At 38.4% G+C, this 22,994-nt stretch overlaps 2 protein-coding genes across 12 annotated transcripts in view; one reads left to right on the top strand and one right to left on the bottom strand.

The window, feature by feature from the left end:
- The window catches only part of nrxn2b (neurexin 2b), a 380,291-nt gene extending 375,185 nt beyond the window's left edge, over window positions 1-5,106 (top strand). For 10 of the 11 annotated variants that reach the window (XM_055218533.2, XM_055218495.2, XM_055218479.2 and 7 more), the window contains one exon: window positions 2,523-5,106. In XM_055218533.2, the coding sequence (XP_055074508.2) occupies window positions 2,523-3,391 (869 nt within the window). In that variant the 3' untranslated portion in view covers window positions 3,392-5,106. The remainder of the gene's footprint in view (window positions 1-2,522) is intronic. The other variant, XM_055218549.2, reaches the window with a different exon arrangement.
- A 7,100-nt stretch (window positions 5,107-12,206) lies between these two features.
- The window catches only part of LOC129454010 (mitogen-activated protein kinase kinase kinase 11), a 25,792-nt gene continuing 15,004 nt past the window's right edge, over window positions 12,207-22,994 (bottom strand). The window contains exons 3-10 of the mRNA XM_073859627.1: window positions 22,088-22,236; window positions 21,715-21,890; window positions 21,362-21,605; window positions 19,938-20,045; window positions 19,694-19,847; window positions 18,263-18,369; window positions 17,531-18,044; window positions 12,207-16,478 (exon numbers count right to left, since the gene is read on the bottom strand). Of these exons, the coding sequence (XP_073715728.1) occupies window positions 15,869-16,478; window positions 17,531-18,044; window positions 18,263-18,369; window positions 19,694-19,847; window positions 19,938-20,045; window positions 21,362-21,605; window positions 21,715-21,890; window positions 22,088-22,236 (2,062 nt within the window). The 3' untranslated portion in view covers window positions 12,207-15,868. The remainder of the gene's footprint in view (window positions 16,479-17,530; window positions 18,045-18,262; window positions 18,370-19,693; window positions 19,848-19,937; window positions 20,046-21,361; window positions 21,606-21,714; window positions 21,891-22,087; window positions 22,237-22,994) is intronic.

The following is a 22,994-nucleotide window of genomic DNA, read 5'->3' as shown; positions in this document are numbered from 1 at the left end:
GTATAAAAATCCACCAAATCAAAAAAATTAATAATAACAGTTTAATAGTTTGGTTCATAATAGTCAAAATTTTTTTATTAGCCTTATAGCTCTTTTTTGTATTGGATTTACATTAGTTTTATATGCATGACCCTACACACAATAAATTATCAAAATATTATCAAATATTTCATAAAAGCAGGACCTGCGGGTTAGAAAAACGCTGACGCGCGCATCACTAACTATGAGTGAACAATACAAAACATATAATGAGTTTTCATTCAAAATATGTTTTGTTCTATTTAATATTGCAAATGATTTTAACATTTTACTTTTTGCATTATTTATATGTGATTTCCAACATAATTTATAATCCATTATAACACCTAAAAAATGTATATTCATATACTCTTTCAATTTTCTCATTATTCATTTTAACTTATCTATTGCTAAATATTATAAACTTTGTTTGACTTAAATTCAAAGAAAGTCTTTTATTGTCAAACCATTTTTTGAAGACCATCAATTCTATTTTCACTACATTCAGAAGCTGTTTTCAGACTTTTCCATGAACATTATAAGTTTGTGTCATCAGCAGGTTTACAAAAAATGATGGACCTAACACAGAGCCTTGAGGAACACCACAAGTAACTTTCATTAGATCTGTTTATTTGTACATATTGATATCAATCATCAAGGTAACTTTTTAACCAGGATAAAGCGTTTCCTCTTATTCCATATCTTTCCATTTTCTGCATTAATAAGCCATGATCAATAGTGTCAAAAGCCTTTTTAAATCTAGAAACACCCCCACAGTATATTCATTATTATCCATTGAAGTGGAAATCTCTTTCACCAGTTCCATCAACATCTTTGAGTATGACCTGTTACTGATGTTCACGCAATAATTTGTGTTTATCTATAAAATGATCAAGCCGACGTACAAATAACTTTTCTAAACTTTTCAACACATCACATTGAACCGATGGCAACGTACGCTCGCTATGCTAAAACTCTGTCAAGAAAGTTCAAGATTGCGTCATTAGCTTCCGGTAGCTAGTTATTATGGTTTGTAATGTTTTAAATCTGGAGATTTTTCTGGATACAGAATCTCATGGGCTACCCTCAGAAGACCTTTATTAACCCACTCTGGATTGCGTCTGTGCAGGATGGATGCACATGTTGGGTTTCAAAGTCAGAATTTCCCTGATTGCTGCTACTACTGTTGGACATTTTCTAAAATGACTGAAATGGCGTTCGTCTGAAGGATGATGTGCATATGTATCTCGTGAGCAAATCACGGGATCGTTTTCATTTTTCACTGAACTTTCTCTTTGAAGATAAGCAGTCACTTGACTTGACTGACCAAACTCATTTTCAGTTTTGAGTTCACAGACTGTCAACCTACAAACACAAGAGGTTTTGAGCATTGTGAAGATAACATTAACATGACCTGTTTCTCTTTCAGTTACTGTATTACACCCTTCTGTGTCTTCTGATTGTTGATATAAACTTTTCTCACAATGCATTTTTGTATAATTAATATGAATGTATTTGTTTATGCATACGAGAAGTTTAAAGTCTTTGCTGGATTCTGATTGGTTAAGGGGAGGGTGTGTCATGCTGATGTCATGGTTTTCTCTATAAACATTCAGATGTAATGTTTGTGACACTAATTTGAACACATGATAATAACACATGAATCATCAGTATGCAGTTAAAGAACGGTTTAATGTGGCAGTAGATCCACACACATCAGCTGAATCATTTAAACAGTGTACAAATGAAAGTTTTCATATACTTTGAGACAATATTACTATATTGACGGCATAAGATAAACATGGAGCGGGTTTATGGATAATGATCTCGAAAGATACGGTCTGTTTTTTTTTGGGGGGGGGGCACTCATGGGATGCTAGTTTGAAAATATCACTCACAGTATCCTGGGGTTCCTACGTTCTGCATATAGAGTAGATCTTTATCATTAAAGATCCTCATCAACATGCCAACAGGGCTAAACTTTTCTCTTACAAGCTGAAGGAAAACCTTCACTGAATGACGAATTCAAACACACATTTTATACATGGGCTGAAATTTGTTTCTCACTATCCAAGAACAATCTTACACAGCTTTCTTTTTGTAATTTTTTTGTTTCATGCAAAAATCATGCGGCCAATTTGTTGATGTAAGTGACCTGTACTACGTGGTTTGCTCTCTTGTTAAAGTGCAGCCAGCTCTGTTTTTAGATGTTTTCATAGGACTTAATAGACCCTATAATGTACATAGTTTATGCTCTGAATAGTTTCTGTACTCTTGTCCTAACCCTGTAATTTAGCCAGCTGTAAATGATTAGCGTAGCTGTTTAGTCTTATTTTCTTTTTAAAAAATTATAATTTTACAACTAACCTGATTTAAGTCATAGTGCTGTTCTAATGATGGATATCATATCTAGTCTTTTCTGAATTTGCTTCTGTCTGTGTGACACAAACGTCACTCAGAGTTCAACTGATGCGATGTTCCTGCTTTTCTCTTTCTCATCCTAGGAGGTGAACTAGTGTTGCCAATTATAACCGTGGATTCCCTCGACCCCCCTTTGATTGCGACACGTTACCCCGTTATAGCCCCGCCCCCGACCTATCGCCCCTACCTCACCTCCCTCGATACCACCAGAGAGTCTCTCCCCCTGCCTGGTCGGCCACCCTGTCCGCTGGACCAGGAGGACTGCGAGGAGCCCGCCGCGGAGGTGTCGGCCTACGGTTCGGGTGAGATGACGGAGTCGGACGACGAGGACTATTCTAAAAACTCGGCCCTCGTCACCGACCGGACTGTTCTTCCCCCTCCCCCCGCGGCCAAAAACCCCCGTGGCGACCGGCACTTGTCCCGTCCGCCTGGCTCGCGCCCGTTCGTTCCCACGGCCCTCCCAGAGCAGCTCGTTCCCCGACACAAGCCCGCCATCAGCATGGGTCCCAACATTCCGGCGGGTAAAATGAACACCCGCGACCAGGTGTTGCTGCCGCCCGTCCAGCCGTCGGGCGAGCCCGAGCGGGGCGGGCGGCATCGGCACCCGGGCGTAACGTTTCCTCCCGATTTCCCCCGTTTGCCTGCTACAGATCCCTCGTCGCCAGACAGAGGCCCGCCAGGAGCGGTGGAGGTGATCCGGGAGTCCAGCAGCACGACGGGAATGGTGGTGGGCATCGTGGCCGCGGCCGCCCTCTGCATCCTCATCCTCCTGTACGCCATGTACAAGTACCGCAACCGCGACGAAGGCTCGTATCAGGTCGACCAGAGTCGCAACTACATTAGCAATTCAGCCACGCAAAGTAACGGTGCCCTAGTGAAGGAGAAGCAGCCTGGAGCCGCCAAGACCGGAACAAAGAGCAAGAAAAACAAGGACAAAGAGTATTACGTCTGAGCGCGCTCCGGAGAGACGGAGGCCGAGGAGGAGGGGGGGAAAGAGAGTTTGACGAACGGAAGGTCAGAGACTTTTTATTGGTAGCGTACGGCTAAATTCACTGCTCCGACACGAGTCGTTTACCATCTCGTTTTTAGCAAGAGTCGAAACGAGGCAGGACACACGTCTCGGGTTTTGGTCGTTCCCTGCCTTGTTTTTGATCGTTCGTTCCGCCGCTACTTTTGTACTGTTGAAACGTGTATTTTTCCTCATTGCCGTTTTTGTTCTACACTTTGTTTTTCGTAAATACGACCTGAATGTTGAGGTCGTATCGTCACCTGATGTTAAAACTCCAACGTATGTAGACCGCGACGATCTAGCAGGGCATCAGATACCGTCGAGAAGCTTTCGGCATGAAATGAGCGAGCTCGATGAATTGAAGTGACGAGTTTGGAGAACAGATGCTCCCGCAAACGTTTAGCAGTCCTCAGTAATGCTGCCAAACTGCCGCTCGGTGTCAAATGCACCTCGTTCGCCCCTCTTCCTCCCTTTCTGGGCTCGTTCTCCTTTCTCCTTGGTGCTCAGGAGCAGATGCGCCGTAATTCTGTTGTGTTTTCAGCATGTGGTATTCAAAACGAAAAGAGACAAAAAAACTGTTTCTGTGGCGTCAAACCAATTAATCTATATATCAACAAATTACAACTAGAAGACTTGAGAACTATTAAACATCTGTGGACGGTTCCTTCAGAGGCTCATGTTGCAGCAGATGTTCATCGTGTGTTTTGCCTTCGCGGCTCACGTCTTGAATCTTGGTTTCTGCTCTAAGCGCCACATACAGCAACCGGAGAAACATCTCAAGCAGATACTTGCGTGTGAAGATCTCACTGGAGGTCTGATGTATGAGCCTTCACCAAACCACATTAGTGGAGAAAAGTAAAGACTATGGAGTGAAATGGTAGATTTCTTTTGTTTACGTGTGTGTGTGCGTGCGTGCGTGCGTGTTTATTTTGTCATAATGTAAAAGGGACAAGACGTTAATGTTTGAGTTAATGTGCATCTCAAGTAGGAAGTCAACTGCATCTTTGAGGTCGACAGCGTTCTCTTTCTTGGACATACAGGAGGAAAGAATGAGGTCGATTTGAACTTTAAAAAGGAACAAACTCTCGAAAGAGAAATCCACCTGTTCCTCCTCGGATGATGTACAACTTGGACTCTAGTATTTCAGTTTTCTCAAGTCTATTAAAAAGAACTCAACTCTACATTGAAAAGAAAAGTTTGTGAAATGTCTAAATATTTGAATCTCATCCCAGTGCTAAAAGAAGATGTGTTTTCCTATTAACTAACGCTCATCCCTATAAGACAGTGAATGACGTTCAATCCCATTCCAGAAAGCAGACGTGTTTGGATTATTAATGTGATTTGGTTTCCAGCAGCGTTTCCTTCGCACAGGCGATCTTCTCCTTTAAGACAGTAGACCTTCACCATTTGTCTCCGTCCTTCTTCCTCCTCCTCATCATCATCTTCTTCATTTAATCCTCAGTCTTTCATTTTGTGTTTGTGTGACTGTTGCTTGTGTATCTGTGAGAATGTTTTCATCAATGTTCAGCTGTTTGAGATGAAGTTTCTCCTCAGCGATGCCCTGTTCTTACTCAATGTTATTGTAAAGTGTTCCAGTGAGATGAATCTGCATATGTGTATATTAACACAAGGGAATACAATTGGTTATATACTTCTTACATTCTGTGTGGTGTGTTTATTTAAGATTCTCGCTCATCTCAGCTGCATATGTGAGTTTGGTCAACTCTTGGTCACTGCATCTAACAAGACAAAAATCTCATCTACATTATATTTACAATAAATAGGCCCACTGAAGTAATGTGCTGCATTATTTAATGTGATGATGTCACTTTTACTAAAACAACAGAAGTATTGAGAAGACCCTCCCCCTTTTTAAAATAACCAATAGCGTTTCATTCATGGCTCTGAGTCCAACCAGCACAGAGGGTGGGACACTTCAGAATTTAAAGAGCATTTGATTGGACAGAAAATTTGTTGGAAAGTGTACGGTGATGTCATAAAAATTCTAAACTTTTTAGCACACGTGTCAACGTGTAGGTTTTGAATGCTTATATTTTCTCTCTGAGAATTTATATCAGTGTTTTGGACCATACCCCTTGTTATTCCTAACGTATTTATACTAAAAGGAAAAAGTTGAATTTTATTTCATGGGGGCTTTAAGCGTTAGTGTAACAGCGTCTTCATTCACAAGAGAGCTGCAGATAAACACTCAGAAGCGCTCTGTGACTGATCTGAGGTGTCCAAAACACATCCAGTTTTTACCAGCTTCTCGATTTACAAAATGATATCAGTCAGTCGAGTGCTGAAACAACAGATGCATGTGTGCGCTAATAAAGAGTGCTTTCAGCAGGTGTCATCATTTACATCAATGAAATCTATTTTGCTTCTACAACAGAAAAACTGGGGAGTACACAACCACATCATCGTCATCATCATCAGGGTCGTCTCATATGCTAGATCAGTGGTTCCCAAACTTTTTCAGCGTGCGGCCCCCCCTTGTGTACGGTGCATTCCTTCGCGGCCCCCCAAAGAAAATTTGTGACAAAAAACTGTTCTAAAACTCAACATTTTAATAAAAAAACATTAAATTATACAAAAAAGTAGTGCTTTCGGTTAGTAGCCTTATTTTTTTAGGTTTAATGACACAGAATTCATGATAAATTAATGTATTAATGTATAAAGTCATAAAACTGGGGTCCCCCTGGCACCATATTGCAAAGAAGTTTGGGGAGATGTATTCTTACAAAGCATTTTTAACCTAGAGGGGACAGCGTCCATGACTATAGCATATTCCTTAGGAGTGATTGGGATTTTAAATTTCAACAAAAATTCAGCATACGATAAAAGAAAACCTCCTTGGCTGAAAAGTTGACTCACCAAATTTATATCATTAGAAAACCAGTTTTCAAAAAACAATGATTTGGATTTATATAAAATATTTTCGTTATTCCATATGAAACATCTATTAGGGGAAAAATTCCAGGAAAGAAGCATTTGTTTGTGAAAATTGGACAGTTTTAGGGGAATTTTAGAAATTCTGTAATTACAAAGTAAAAGAAAATGAAGACCTCCAACCTCTGACAAAATACAATGAGGAATAATATTCTATATACTAGTTGTTTGATCCAATTAACCTTAAAAGTGTAATTAAGAGTGGTAAAATCTAAACATTTATTCTTTGCTTGTTCTCTTAATCATCTCCACAAATGCACTGTGATAAAGAGGATTCACCTGATTTAAAGGTGTGATGTCATTTCATAAAACTCTTACATATGGTGGCTTTTTTATTCATCTTGTCTTCAGTTCAGCTCTGTATTAATATTTCCACCTCTTGCCTTAGAAAGAAAGAAATGTTTTTTAGTTTATGATTTATGAGCAATATGGATGAGATCAGCGGTCATATTGGATCTTTTAAACTAACTGGCTACATCTCTTATATCTACCAATTAAATGAATAATTGAAATGATTTATCTGTGTTTTGCTTACAGCTTCTATTGAGTTTACTTTACTGTGATGGTAACAAAAATCAGAACTCAAGAGTTTCCTTTTAGATGTTTGTGCTCTTAAACCAGACTGATAAAACCTGTCAACAGTTTAACTAACACTGGTTTAATGCACCGCTGGTATTTTACCTATAGTCACCCTGTAAAAGAAGTTAGGAATAATTGACGACCGTCCGTTGGATTATTCCAAAAAGTGGTAATCTCCCGTTACACCGCCGGTGTGCATTATCTTCAAATCATTCAAAGGATCGGAGTCGATTATTCCTCTTATAGCGCACGGTTACCACAGACAATTCTCTGGTGGTTATTTTAAGACATTTGACAGCTCAGGTGTGTGTTCATTAAAAAAAAATCAACACCCATGGGACATTTCTCAACCAACCAATCAGAATAGAGCATTCAACAGACTGGAGGTGTAAGTGATGATAAATGTGGATTTTTAACAGTTGTTTTATTGTGATTTACTGTCTGAAGATTCAGAGTGTTCAGTGTTAGGATTCATCATCACATCATGTCAACATCAAAGCATCTGTTCCAGGATCAGTGTTTAATTCTGCTGCTACAACTCAAATCTGTTGCTCATTTACACCAGCAGAGAGGTGTACAGGACCTGAAAGAGAGCAGCAATTAAACGGTGGTTTATTCAGACCTGGTCTGTGTTGAGAATGTTGTGCGGTAAGATTAACAGTATGTAGTGTAACCTACAAAACATTTCAAACATTAATGAGCTACATTACTGACGGCTGTATTGAGTTGTCGTCTCATCTAACAAGCAAATCAAATAAGAAAGAGAGCTTTTATTGGCATTTAAAGTGAAGAAAAGAGCACACAGGTGTCGTCGTGTATCTGTCAGAGCTCAATAACACCGTTAATCAAACAAACTAAACCTTGATCATGAGAAAAATATTCAGTCACCAGATGAGGACAAACCTCCAGATGTGTTATGACACAAACAAACAATAACACACTTTCTCTCCTCTCGCTGTTTCCATGGAAACAAGCCTTAGTCCTTTATGTGTGTGTGTGTGTGTGTGTGTGTGTGTGTGTGTGTGTGTGTGTGTGTGTGATGAACACCGCTGGTCCTCTGAAAACAGCATTATAGACAAAGAATGAGCACAGACACAGCTGAAGAGTTTAGATTTGAATTATTTTGTAAGTTTTACCCACAATCCTTTGAGTTTTAATGAGAACCCAAGAGCATTCAATCAAACGCATTCTTAACCAGTAGATTCTGAGGCACCAAATCAAAGTCTATCAAAGATATTTAATCATTTTGAGGACATCAAGCCCATATTTTATATAACACATCATTTAACAAAGTCATTTTGTGTGCGTGCGTGTGCGCACAGAAATATACAATTATTGATGATTATTATACATTATATTTATGATTATATGATGTGTTTCTCTTAATTGTTTGTCCCTTTCTATCCACATGTATTGATGTGAAGGATCATTGATGGTTGGATGTGTGGATATCTATTTATCTACAGACAGTAAACAAGTATATAGGATTGAGTTATTTGTTAAAAAAAAATTCTTGCCAATGTTACATCAAACCATCTGTCTGTAACAATGAACTTCACCTATAGGGTCAGTTTTTAACGTTTGTACTCCTGTCAGTTTTAGTGTGATTGTATGAGAAACAAACTTATTATGATCTTCATTTATGTTGCTCGTGTAAAAATATCATGCACCTAACTTCAATATTTTTAAATGATTGCATTTGTCATATAACCAAAATATGTTAGTTTGTGTCCCACTCATCCAGTAGTGTTGGGTCGGTGTAAGATTGGTGATTTTTTTCTGCCCCTCGGCTTCATTCATGTGCTTCAACAAATCAAACTAACAGCAGCGCTGACCTTTATTTTGGTTCATTATTAGCAATTTCTAAAAAAAGATCAAAAGTATTCACTACATTAAAGTTTAGTCATCAATTTATTGCAACAATAAACACTGATGCGTCCGATTCACACCACTTACCTGTGATTGGTCCAGTTTGGGATTTTATGTAAATAAGTCTGTTCAAGTGCAAGAAAACATAAACTCTGTATTCACGGGCGGTCTGAAACCTGACTTTGCTTTTGCCTAAATTGGCAAATGATAAACGTTTATGACTGTGTAGTGAGACTTTTGTCTACTGACCCCAGACCATCGGGCTACCCTTAATAAATACATCTTTATTTACTCACATTAAGGCATTATATCACTGTCATTATGCATAATTCAAGTCTAGTTATTACAATTAAAAAAAAATTGACACAAGTATACAATGAACATATTTTTAATATAATACTGTATATTTATGTAAGGAATAATTTTCAACAGGCCATTAAATTATAAGAAAATAATGCACACCCAAGGTACGATACACTCATGTTTTGGTGTTTCTGTAAAGCTGCTTATCATCCGAGTCATAAGAAAACAGCGTAGAAACGAGGAGAAATCAATCATAATTTCCACTGTATTACTAATAAATACTTTGATGATAGATGCAGAAAATACAATGTGCTGTTTCAAATTCAGTGTCACATCACAAAAAAAGGTCAAATTTACTGGTGGCACATGTGAGACTGGTTTGTCTTCTGGTTTGTTTGTTTGTTTGTGTGATGTTTGGCAAAAGCTGCGCACAAAAAGTAAAGGTTGATTCAGCATAAAAAATTACTTTTCATTGGTAACACCTAAACATTATTTTTTACTTAAATGTTCTCACTTTAAGTGAAAATTTGAAGTTAAAAATGTTTGAATATTTTAGGTGTTACCAATTCAAGTATCAAGTAAGTTTTTCCACCTTACATTTTAAGTTTCCTAAAACTACATTTTTAGGTGTGCAATTGAAATGGATTTTTTTGAGAATAAACCAGCTTTTAATTTTTGACGCTGTATTTCATGAGAGCACATACAACAGATGATTAAAAACCTGCGGTGTATTACCCAGTGTGAGGATGAAATGAATGATATGTTTCGGTGTTTATACATCATTTAATCAATAAATACCATTATGTCCTTCACTCATGAATGAATAATCTTCTGTGGGGTTTTCCATTAACAAACTAGAAAGCAAACATGCGTCAAAAATTGTCAAGTTTAAATCTTTTAACTTTTAACATCACCCGGATCTTTTAATAAATCATCCACCTGAATGATGGTTTTTTATATTTCAGATATCAGCACCCAACTCCCAATTGTCACATTTATTGTGTTATTGTGATTGACAGACTGTGTTTAGTGTGATGATATATCACTTTTAAATGAAACTTTATTTAAAGTCGGAGTCCACAATGTTTGAAAACGCTTTGGAAACACACTTGTAGCCAATCAGCAGTAAGGAGGGTGTCTACTAACAGATTTCCTTGCCGGGTTGTGTATGTGTGGGGCGGGTCTTTTAAAAGAAAGGTCCAGATTCTATTGGTTTAGGGGCGTGTTTGTTTAGGTGATTTCAAATATCAACATTGGCTTTCAAACATTGTGCACTCCGCCTTTAATGTCATTGTGGCTGTCAGCACTTACTTTTTATCACATTCACATTGTCCAGAATGTAGATGATTTTCAACCATTAATTAAATCCATCTGTAATTTATCTGAATGTTATTTTTTATTCATTGATGTGTGGAAATCTGCGATGTCCGTGTAAGATGTTTAAGCAGCTTTATAAACGTGCTTTAGAAAAAGATGTACTGGTGTGTATCTTGAGACAAATCAATGACGCTGGCGTATTTTAAAATCTGTACGTGTAAGTTATTTCCAGTTGACACAGATCAAAAATGTGTTTTAGTCTAGGACTAACCTTAAGCCTTGTCTGTGAATTAATTAATCTTGTGTAAACACAGCTTTTAATGGTATCATAGAAAACTAAAGCTTTTAAAAACTTGACTCTTTAAAATTTTGGTATACCTTAAAACTGGTAACCAACCCATGCCTACCTCCAACACCAAAAATGATGTTAATCTTTCTGCATCAGGGGGCGGTTTCCCGGACAGGGATTAGACTAAAATAAAGTAAGAGCTGTTCAAACTGAAAACAACTTGCACTGACATATCTTAAAATACATCAGTGCCCTTTGTTTTGCCTCAAAATGCACACAAGTCATGTTTTTAGTAAGGCATGCTTTTAGTTATATTTCCTAATCTCTGTCTGGGAAACCTTTAAGTTCAATAAAAATTTCTAGAGTCTGGCAATTAAATATGAAAATGATCTACCAACCACACTCATATGACTCTTTATCCATTAATGCAATCAAGATTAAAAGAAGAAAAATATTGTGCCTAAAATAATAAAGTCTATTTTAAGACCATTCAACTCTTTGTTTGAATATTGAATATTTTCAGTACATTTCCTAATTCACGTTACTGATTTAAACACACACACAAAAATGTAATTCTCATTAAATATCCTAACATGATGTTCATTTGCATGTCATTATTTTTGCATTATGAATTTGCAGAATTTGGGGTGTTTAAAAGTTGTATATATTGTAAATGAACTAAAGCTCTTTTTGGTGTATGAATGTGGCAATGTGTAAAGCGCTTTGGATGGCCATTGGTCTGTGAAAAAGCGTTATATAAATGCAGTCCATTATCATTTTAACACAGCTCAAATTTTTTAAAGGGGAAATTACACAAGACTTTTTTAAGATGTCAAATAAATCTTGGTGTCTCCAGAGTAGCCTACATTTTAGCTCAAAATAACCATATAGGTCATTTATTACAGTAAATTATTACAATTTATAAATAAAACTGCTAAACCTCATTCATAAAATGCTGAGTAAAAACCATCCTATATTTGATCTTAGGATCATTTATCAAAATATGTGTGATTCGTGTGAAGAACGTACGCACAGAGAACATGTGTACCTCTTTCTTTCAGAGCTGGAACTAAACATCTGCACTCCAAGAACGACGTTACCTACACCTCCTCTACATAATACCTTTTTTGTTTATCTTGTTCATTTAATTTTATTAAACTTATGTTTTATCATTGTTTAAAATGATAACATACATAACAGAAGCCAATCTAAAAAAATAATAATTAATAAATATTCAAATTGGGGCTATGAATAGATTGTGTTTTGTTGGGCACATCACAGACTGTGTGCGGGCAGCAGGATGGAGACCACCGCCCTAAACTTGAATCATTTTAAAGAGAAATAACTTTTAATGAAAATGTGGGAAAGATTGAAAGTCAAAGAATAAGTCACTTGTGATTGGAGCATTATAATAAAGAGTCTGATGAACATTTATCTGCAGAAGTTACATTTGATTTGGTCTCGCTCTTTTATTCACTTTCCAAAGGTTCACAGGTTAAAACCCATTACAATTAAGAAAAAAATAAACACATTTACACAATCATTACACACACTGTAAAACACAAAAGTATGAAAAGTGATTAGGCCCAGCCCACTGAGATAAAAATAAAGACAATAACACAAAGCAGATAAAAAAACAACAACCGGATTACTTAATCAAAGAGTTAAAGAACACAACACAGCTGTTATAAAGGCTTCACGAGTACTGAATATAAGTTTAAAATAATGAAGCACAACACAAAGATGAGTGAGTTTGGCAGGTAGTGAATGTCTGTCTGTCTGTCTGTCTGTCTGAGACGTATGAAGTGTTTTTGTTCTGTTCATGAAAAGAAATCTCAAAAGATGGAGAACTGAAAGAAAGTCAAGCATCAACGCTAAAGGAAATTTCTCTTTCTTAAATCCAGATACACAGATCAATCTCATTCTGCTCAGTCTCTGTATTTCATCACACATTTCACTCATATTCTTCCCTTTGCAGCACCTTTAAACTCTTAACAACAGACGCCAGTGAAAAATCATTCTGAAAATATAATAAAGTATTTTAATGTGAAGTATATCTCTGACCCTTTTCAAATCTCTTGAATCCAGTGTGTAAAATGCATGAATAAATAGCAATAGCTTTGAAGACTTTCTCATTTCAATTTCATTTGTAACAACCGCTGACCATACAGAAATGGCTAAAGTTTTACAGCCAATGATGTCTTCGTGTGAGCAGATGATGAGAAGACAAACCTTTAGTCATATTTTGATCAGATGATGTCAGAGGTAACAAACAGAGATGAAACTGAAGCGTCTAACACCATTAAACTCATTATGATGGAGGAAACTGAATTAAACTATCACAGACCTGGTGTGGATTAATGAGCAACCGTCTATAGCTTAGGAAAGGGTTAAAACAACACATTCAGTAGTAATAAACTCAAATGGGTACTCGGTTATCTCCTGACAGCAGGACAGAGACTTTCTTACAGAAGAAATCAGCAGAATTATCTTGAATCAAGTCTGGTTTCATTTAGCACCAAAACATTTTCCTCCATTCTCCTTCATGATGTTTGTGTGTTGTTTTATGATTGATTATGATGATGTGTAAGAGGAGGAACGGACACTTAATCCATTTCTGATGAAGATTATCTTTGCAATAATATTAGGCTGATGAATGATAAAAAAATAGATACCTAGCTTTAAAGCATCTGCCCAAATACATCAATGTAAATGTGTTTATTCACTTTCATTATAACTAAAGATATTTCATCTCTGTATTTAATAATATTCAGATAGTCCTACTTGAGAAGTAAAGTGCCGCAGGGATGATGTATTTTCGGCTGATACAGAAGTTAGCGGGACATCTTGCCAGAAAGACCAATTATTATTTCCTATAGACTTTTGGATTATTACAAATAATAAGCTCTATGACACTTTATGACACTTAGACTACGTTCACACTGTCATCAAAATCTGATTTTCTTCTGATATGTGACCATTTCTGTTTCTTTGTATGACCGTGTGAACAGCACAAAACATAAATGGAATCTGATCTTTTCCATTCTGATTTCAGCCACTTTCATATGTGGTTCAAAATCAAATACAGGTCGGATGTTTTGCAATGCGACTTCAGTCTGAACGGTTAAATCGGAATTCATGCGACTTGTATGTCATTCTAGATTGATGTGCGTCACAATTGCGGAAATATGCACCAACGGCATGTTTGCAAAACCACTTAAAAACATTCAAGACCTTAAATATTAAGCTTCTGTTGCACATCGCCTTATACATGAAAGCCACTAACACGTAAATAAGTGTGTTTGACTTTCCTGAAGCGTTGTCCAGATGATGGACCTGCATGTGACCCGGGAGCAGAATGCCTCGTCTCGTATCATTCACTCCCACAGAACGGAGATAAAACGCGTCGACTGGCCGGTCAGCGCAGCTCCGTATGAAGACCACAACACCCGCTCAGTAGTCTGCATGTTAATTTCCGTATAACCGCGTGCTGCGCGTGACGTAGTATTGTTCTTTTGAGCATGCGATGCAGTTCAGGACAACAAACAGTTCACACAGCTGTCTGATTTTAGCCAAATAGTGTTAACAGTCAAAGAAAAAATCTGATCTGAGCAAAAAATCTGAATTGAGCATTAATGTTGGCAGTGTGAACGAAGTCTTACACATTTTGTATAACAACATCTTCACAAATGAACACACTGGAAATAAAAAATAATAATCTAGACTTCAAAATAAAATTTGTGAAGATTATCTTCCTAAACTTTTGTTAGAGTTTTTTTTGAGTAATCCAAAAGTCTATGTGAAAAATGAATGTGTTTTCTGGCGAGGGAACCAGTGTCCCGCTAACTTCAGGGTTGACCAACAAAAATCGGTCACCCTGCGTTGCTCTATATTGGCTCTTTTACAAATATAAAAATATTATTTTAAAATAACTATTGTCATTAAAATATCTTTTTGATTGTAAAAACAACATCTGTCACTCTCTAAAGGCCAAGAATGATACCCATAAATACACTATGACCTTATCATGTGGGGATATTCATAGAGTTTTGTTTATTCTAAGCTCATGCACACAAGTCTCCACATATTACATTTTAATGGATATAAATTTCATCTTTGGTGTTAACCGGCCTTTACTCTTTTGAAAATATCAAATCAAATGATGATCTGAGAAGTGTTTAATGTGACAGTATGTGTGTGAGGAGCACAGCAGCTTTAATCATCATCATCATCATCATCATCATCATCTCTGTTCTTGTGTCAGAGAGAAAGAAGAAGTTGATCAACCATATGGCAAAAAAGGCCACCGTTGAGTCAAAATGTCTTCCAAGATAAGCTAACCACCCAAAGGTAAAACTGACCAGCTAACCACCCAAAGGTAAAACTGACCAGCTAACCACCCAAAGGTAAAACAGTGTAAATCTCAGTAGAGTCTGCACAGCGCTCAGCAGGGAGATAAAGAAGCTTTCGTCTGTCAGTAGTGAACATTTGCATTAAATCAAATCCATTTTCATTTGTTTCTCATCCTCAGATAGACAATAATAAATGTTGTTGTTCCTCAGTGGTTCTTTCTAGGTTTAGCACAGATGAAGATGACACAGACCGAACGCTAAACGCTCAAAACTAAATGTCAACACAACTGATTAAAACCCATGTCAGCAAACACATGTGCGTTTAAAAACTCGCATGTGCTGAAATGTTGAGATTCAGATGTAATGAATGCTACACAACACCTTGCTCTCAGACACAACATTTCAAGCTGCTTTGTTGGCTCCTCCCAAATGAAAGATGAGCAACAACATACGACTGAAAATCATTAGATGACTGTGATGGATTTGACACTGATAACCTGACGCCTGTGGATCTGTTAAAGGCCATTAAGACTCTGAGAAAATGATGAAAGCTGGAAGACATTGATATATTTCAGAGGCGGCACCATTAGTCAAAGTAGGAATGACACATCAGCATCTGTCCAAGAGCCACCCCGTCTCATTTATAATGATTTAGTTTTCTTTCCAAGACAAAAACTAAAGAATATCCAGGAAATATATATATCCCAGAATGCACTGAGGCGTGTTAGAAACAATCCTTATTTCCTGACCATTGCTCATTCAGAAGCGATCGTCTCTGTGTTCAGTAGTTGATCTGAACGGGCTGAGCCCGAGGGTCCGTCGAGGATGAACTCTCTCTTTGGCGACATCTAGCGGTTTGTTGACCCCGACCCAGCCCAGATCGATGAGCGGACAATCGGCCGGATTCAACGGAGCCACCCTGAGAGAGAGATTAGGACTCACGTTTGTTGAGCAGGGAGCGGACCGTGAGGTCGGGAACGGGGTGGAGAAGGGGTCAAAACCGGAGGCGTGGTCGGAGTTTCTGGAAGGGTTGAGCTTTAGATTGAAGGGGTCACAGTCTGGGGAAGGGAACGGGTCACAGTTTGTGAACGGGTTGGTGGGCGAGGGACGAAACCCCAGTCGAGGGCTCGTGGGACTGCTGGCAGAAACGGCTTTCTTCACACCGGGTTTGTCCGCCACACCGGCGGATATAAAACTCCACGGGTCAATGCGAGGTCGGATAGGAGAAGGTCGTGGTCGAGGAACGATGTTTACCTCCAGACGGTTTGCTTTGGGGCTCCAAAAATGAGAGTCTTGATACAGCGCAAAGGGTACTGGAGATCTTTCTTCAACCTCGAACGTGTCTTGACACAAAGGAAGATCCAGCACTGTTAACAGACGAAAACTGAATTAGATTCTCAGCAAGTGACTTGATCATATTTGCATTGTAACTAAATGTCTAAAAATTAACTAAACGTTAAAATGGTCTCAGTAACGTTTTAACACTTTAGGTCAGAGCTAGTCAACTGGCACGTCGCAGGCCAAATGCGGCCCTTCTTTATCCGGCCCGCCGGTCATTTTACTCTGATTTAAAACCAGCGTGATTACTTTAAAGCCGCCTTTCCACTGTACATGACAAATAATGGCAGAAAAGCCAGAAGGAGAGTTGGAAAGGAGCTGCCAATCATCTGCAGTTCATAATTATCGGATACAATTTGAGCTTTGGGTGCGTTAAAAAAGATAAACTTGTGTGACTACACCGCATGTGAGATGCTGACCAGAAGTGATGGGTTTCAGTGTGTTCCAATCAAAACACTGTGTGCAAATGATTCATCCTGTTTTGTTTAACACTTGAATCCTATAAAAAACCATTAATTACTAATAAGTAAATCATTAAGTATAAATATATTCATAGATCAAAGGCTCTTGCGCTTGAATGAGCTTCTCTATCATGTTGACATGAATTTACCATTAAACTGAAATTTCATGATGACTGCCACTAGGGGGCGACTCAAACAGTCGTGTTTGGATAGAAAGGCGGTTTAGAGACGATATATCTTTAAAATATTAAAAATGAAAATGTGCAATTTTAGTCATTAGGAGAAGACTGATATGGTGTGAATACTTGAAATATACAAATTTATACCAGATGGGTGCATCTTGTTTTAAATAAATGACCTATAACAAAAAGTAACAAAAACAACATAAGTTATAACATATATGTATATAAATATAGTAAAAAAATATATAAAAGGTCAAGTTAGGGGTAAAAGATTGTCCCACATCATATTTACATTTTTAAAATCTGTCCGTTGAAGAAGAGTAGTTGCAGACCCCTGCTTTAGGTCGTCTCAGGTGTGACTGAGGAGTTTCTTATTTTGACGCATTATTTCATTTGCAGTATGACTAGAAAGAGTTGCTGCGCTAAGGTGTTCAGTAAATAAAAACACAATCATTCCTAGCTGAGAAGTTCTTCTTCTGCATTCATCGTCCTGACACGAGATCTCGCTAAACGTCTCTCCGTTCGGCGACCAGTCTCTGAGACTGCGATGGGGCACGCGGCGGGCAACCCTGTCTCTCTCTCTGGGGTTTGGGGGCGGGGGGGTGAGCGGTAACGGTTTCGTCTCCGGCGGTTTCAATGTTTCCAAGAATCCTTGCGGCAGGGAGTCTGTGCTAAACGTGATCAAATCTCCCACTACGTCCGGCTCGGCGGGCCGCTCCGGAGAGCGATCCGGTTCTAGGTCCAGTGTGGGTAGGTTAGTCCTGGATGATGCCCGAGGGGGTGGCGTGGGGGGGAGCTGAGGTTCCAGACAGCGGCCGAGAGCCACGGACGCCAGCAGGGCGGCGCTACCGAGCAGAGCACGACGTGTGGCCTTACCCAGAGACGATGGCCCGGACTGATCCGGTTTTGGAGAGCCGCAGGGGGACGAACCACCTTCCTCGCTCTCAGAGCCTTCTGACAGAGAGAAACAAGAGTCAGTCTACTGAAAACATAAACCAGCATCCACAAAACAACACAAAAACACAAAACAACACACCAGCTGCTGCACGACATCTTGTGTTGTGGATGAAAAACTCAAATTAAACAGACACAAGCTGGGAGCGGTCGTGATATGTGTGTGTCTGTGCGCGTTTGTGTGTGTCTGTGTGTGTGCGTGCGTGTGTGTGTTTTACCGTTATGGTTGTATTCCGGTGTGATGGGTCTATATTCCTCAAAATCCGCTTTAGACTCCCGGCTTTCATTACAGTCCATGTCTAGAAGTTTGGCTCTCATTGACAGACTGACACACAAACACATAAAAGATCTCCTTCAGTAATATTATGACATCATCTGACCCTCAACATCAAGCCAAACAATTATCAATAAACCCAAATATGACCAAAATCTACTATAACGATAGGATTCATTTGATATCATAATAACGATGAGTATCACAGAAGGGTTATTTCAAGTTTTGTATGTTATTAAAATCTTTAATTTCATAGAATTCATACAAATTCATACAAGCATAAAAAGAAGACCGAAAACGAACAAAACTGAACTTACTGAAGATAAACAGTCAATGACGAAATAAGGATAATAAATATTATAAAACGGTCCGTTCTGGTCCTTCATTCTGATTGGTTGAAAGGTGTTTTAAGCTGTGATAAAATACCCCGGTAACACCACAGTTCAGACCGCAATACATAAGTATCACTACACCACTGTTAATCATTTATGAAATACACACCACAGTCTTAAATCATATTTTCATTGTGTCTGTGTTGGTTGGGATCCGCTCTGTTTTAGCCACACTTGATTCTGAGGAACTACTTTGTTTGGGGGAAGAGTAATATTTGTACTAATATAATTACAACTGATTTGTCTTTTATTTTATTAAATCCTGCTATGTATATGAAGTAATCGTTTTATAAAAGCAATAAGCCCCGCAAAGCAGCGGTGTTACAGTGCAACTTATAACAGCTAATGTGGTTTTACTCTGCTTCACCTCGTGCCTAACAACACCCCTTAGCTGTTAGAATTGCACTGGTAACCCACTGCTTGGCGGGGCTTATTGCTTTAATAATGTATATCTTATTGAAGGTAGACCCAATCAAGAGACCCAATCTACTGTTACATTTTCTCTTTCAGCTGTTTTCTTTCTCTTAAGACCTAAATGGTGGTGTTTATGAGGATACTTGCAAAGATGAGAATTTTGACACATATGTGTATTTAAGGACAATAAAGCAGAAATAGAGCTCACGAGCTTCATGTGCAGCAGATGTGCAGCTTGTGTCCTCCTCTCACACAGAAACTGTTATTTGTGTTTCAACGGCTTACAATCACTTCATTTAAAACTGTGGTGCTTAAATACATGTACAAATGTTAAGCTATTGTCACCACACGCACACCAATGTGACGTGTGCACGTAACCTCAATAGAGATCATAGTGCAAAATCTTGGCACAAAGCATCAGAATATTTACTGGAAGAGAGTATTTAGTTACTCTATTAAATCTGCGAGTTCTTTGGAACAATTTAATTATTGCATGTACACTTTTATATTTATCATTAATGCACTACAAGTGTGTTCATGTGTGTAAGCTTGTGTGTGTGTGTGTGTACCTGTTTTCTGGTGTACTGAGTCGAAGAATCTTTGGACTTTTAGGGCTTTTAGGACTCAGATGGGGAGCAGCAAATCTCCTCTCACCATTAGACTGCTTAAGAGGAAGAGACTCCAAAGGCCAAACCGAACTCCACCGACTGTCACTGGGGCTTACTGACAGACAGACAGACACAAAGACAGACAGATTAATTATAAAGTGAATTAAAGAAGTGATTATTCTCTGGTGCTGATGTTAACACTTACATTGTATTGCACGGAAACGCGGCCCGATGGATGGTGATCCCAAATCTGGAGAATTCCTTCTTTTCTCCAAACATGGAGATGCCTGGACTGTAATCTTATGAATAAAATCTAAATAACAGAAACAAAATCCCAGGAATGTAAAAGTCTGTCTGAAAAGCCTGCACAAGAAAAGTAAACTAGTGTAGACTGATGCGATGAAGACCAGATGACACTAGTACAGTACAGATCTCATCATAGCTACTGGTTAGTTAGTTGGTAAATACATCTGAAGAGTTTTTTTGATTGTGCATTCCAATGAGGTCCAGGGTGGGGTGTTAAGAGTTAACAAATGCTATGCCAGGTGAAAAAAGTGCAGGAATTTTCTGGAGCTGCGTGTGTAATGTTTCTTCTTTTGTGGTGCATATTGAGTTTCTGCACAAGAGCGGCATCTGACTTTTGGATGTAGTGGCATTTCACCGTAATTCATTGGGAAGCATAGCAAGCTTCATCGGCCGATATATCAGTGCATCCTTACATATGTTTGTGCCATAACTGTACAACTTTACATAAATTACAAATGTACTTGCTAGTATTAAAGTGTAGTTTTTGTACATGCGAGTACACTTTATTTTAACCTGCGATCGAATGTGTTCTGTCTTTTTGCCATTTTACACTTTGAGGGTTTGAGTACTATCCTGTCAACAATAACCTGCCCGCATTCAATGATTGATGTGCCTTCATAACGGTCAGTTTAGATGCTGGTCAACCAGTGTTGCCAGATATTAACGCAAAACAAACTAAATATTACCCATAAAGTAGAAAGCTTGTATTTCTTGAAATAAATCTGAGAAATCACTAACACTAACCTACAATCATCACTTTATACATTTCCCAATGCGTCTCATTAATTGCTTAAAAACTACGTCTAAAGAGGATTTTTAATAATGGGATCTGGCAACATTGTGAATTCTGCACCCATGCCCTTGTGGCTCGAGTCAGTCTCCATCATTTTACACTACATTATATTGTAAACTGTCCAAACTTATTTATATACATGGATGCCAATATGAGTCGCTTTGAAAAACGAATTAGTCATTCAAGTTCAGACCTTGATTTCAAATAACATCAATCAAACTGCAGTTGGTTTGTTTTGATTTAAGCCTTCGTAACTAAAAAAATACAGCTAATGAAACACAATAAAACATGATAACATAATAATAAACATGTTTTGACAAAGGTTATCTGGTTTTGGAACCAAACTCTTCACTTATTGTTGGGTTTTCTTTTAAATCTTCCCTCTGATATATACCCTAAATTACGAAAAACTAATCTTAGTATTTATAATAAAAAACATTTAAAAAAAATAAAAACTAGCAAGACACAAAAGTGCCAATGAAGTAATAATAAGAATGCTGGATGATTATAACCTCGGGGAGTGTCCTCACCTTGTGGCATGCTGATCTTCTCTCCATTCTTCACCTTGAGTTTGTGTTTCTTGAAAGTTCCTTTGCGTTTCTTGACGTTGGGTTTGTGGTTCTGGTTGACATTCAGGATGAGAAGTGAAAGTTCTCGCTCGAAGACGTCCTGCTCCCATTGAGCCAACTGCTGCTCGCGCTGACGGAGAAACTCTTCATGAGACTTCTGCTCCAGAGCGGCTCGCTTCAGCTCCTCCTCACGACACCGCAGCTCCTACACAAACACACACATACACAACAATACTATATACAAGATCATTTATATTGCTGGTTGCTCTTCTGCGGGTGACTCCAGGTCATCGTCACATCATCTCTCAGCGTACCTTCTCTTTAGCGCGCAGCTCATCAAACATGTCCTGAATCTCTAGTTTCCAATCCTCCTGTAGAGAATGAAATGAATCCTGAGGCATCTCATCCATCACCTGCTGCTCCAGAGCGTTCAACTGCTCCAGTATTGAGCTGAAACTGGGCCTTCGGTGAGGATCTTGATCCCAACACTCTTAACAACACAAAATAACAACAGACTGATGGTCATTTACACAAACTAACACACACATCTCTAATAGGGCTGTGCAGTTCATCCCTTTTCATTTTTTTATTCAAACAATTACAAAAAACAAGATATCTCCAAACACTAACACGCAGTGAATTGTAAGGCTATGAGAAAAGGTGAAAAGTGTGAATGAATGAACCCACCAGACATGAGCTGAGCGAAGGGTTCAGGACACGTGGAAGGAATGGGAAGCGTCAGTTTATTTACAGCAACTCCATAAGCCACAGCCAGACCGTCGATACCTCTGTACGGAGATTCGCCTGTCAGCAGCTCCCATAACAACACACCATAACTGCAGACAGACAGACAGACAGACAGACAGACCACAGTGGTTTTATATAGCTGTTTAATTACAGTTCACATCTACTGAATGTTTTTCTGCTCAGAAAGATTTTTAGTTGAAGTTAAAATCTATTTGAGAGCGACTGAATATCTGATGTTTCCCTGCACAAGACTGTGAGACTTCAACTGTGTGCCTGTCATAATGAATTGAAACAAGTCTTAAAGGTGCAAAAGAATGCATGTTAATAATATGTTAAATTATTCTCTGATATCTACACAGAAGGTTCGAGGCTTTATTAAGTGCAAAAATGATCTAGAGTCAGTTTTTTTCATGTCCATTTATAACCCTAGCATGAAATGGTCTTGAAAGGGTCATGAATAATAATGTTGAGCTCTGCTCTGATTGGCTGTTTCTCCTTCAGTAGCTCTGTGTGTGTGTGTGTGTGTGTGTGTGTAAACAGATCTTATGTTTGAGTCTGTATCAAATTTTGAGGAATAATCAATTGTTTGGAGATTGTTAGTGGACGTTTCGAGTGGTAAGTTTGTGTTTTATCAGTATGGACACTTACCTAAACATATGCAGAGCTTATTCAGAACCATACATTAGCGGTTTAATGTATTGTTCTTTCACCAAACTATATTAGAAACGCATGGTCGAATATATAATGGATAACGGGACGATTCGATTCTTTACTGAAAACCATTACACCCCTAACTAGCATATAGCGCTTACTAGCATATAGTGCTAACTGAACAGTCACAACTTTG

Source organism: Misgurnus anguillicaudatus, chromosome 21 (genome assembly GCF_027580225.2).
Source record: "Misgurnus anguillicaudatus chromosome 21, ASM2758022v2, whole genome shotgun sequence".
Taxonomy (NCBI): domain Eukaryota; kingdom Metazoa; phylum Chordata; class Actinopteri; order Cypriniformes; family Cobitidae; genus Misgurnus; species Misgurnus anguillicaudatus.
Note: the sequence above shows the minus strand (reverse complement) of the source record. Positions and strands in the feature narration are given on the sequence as shown.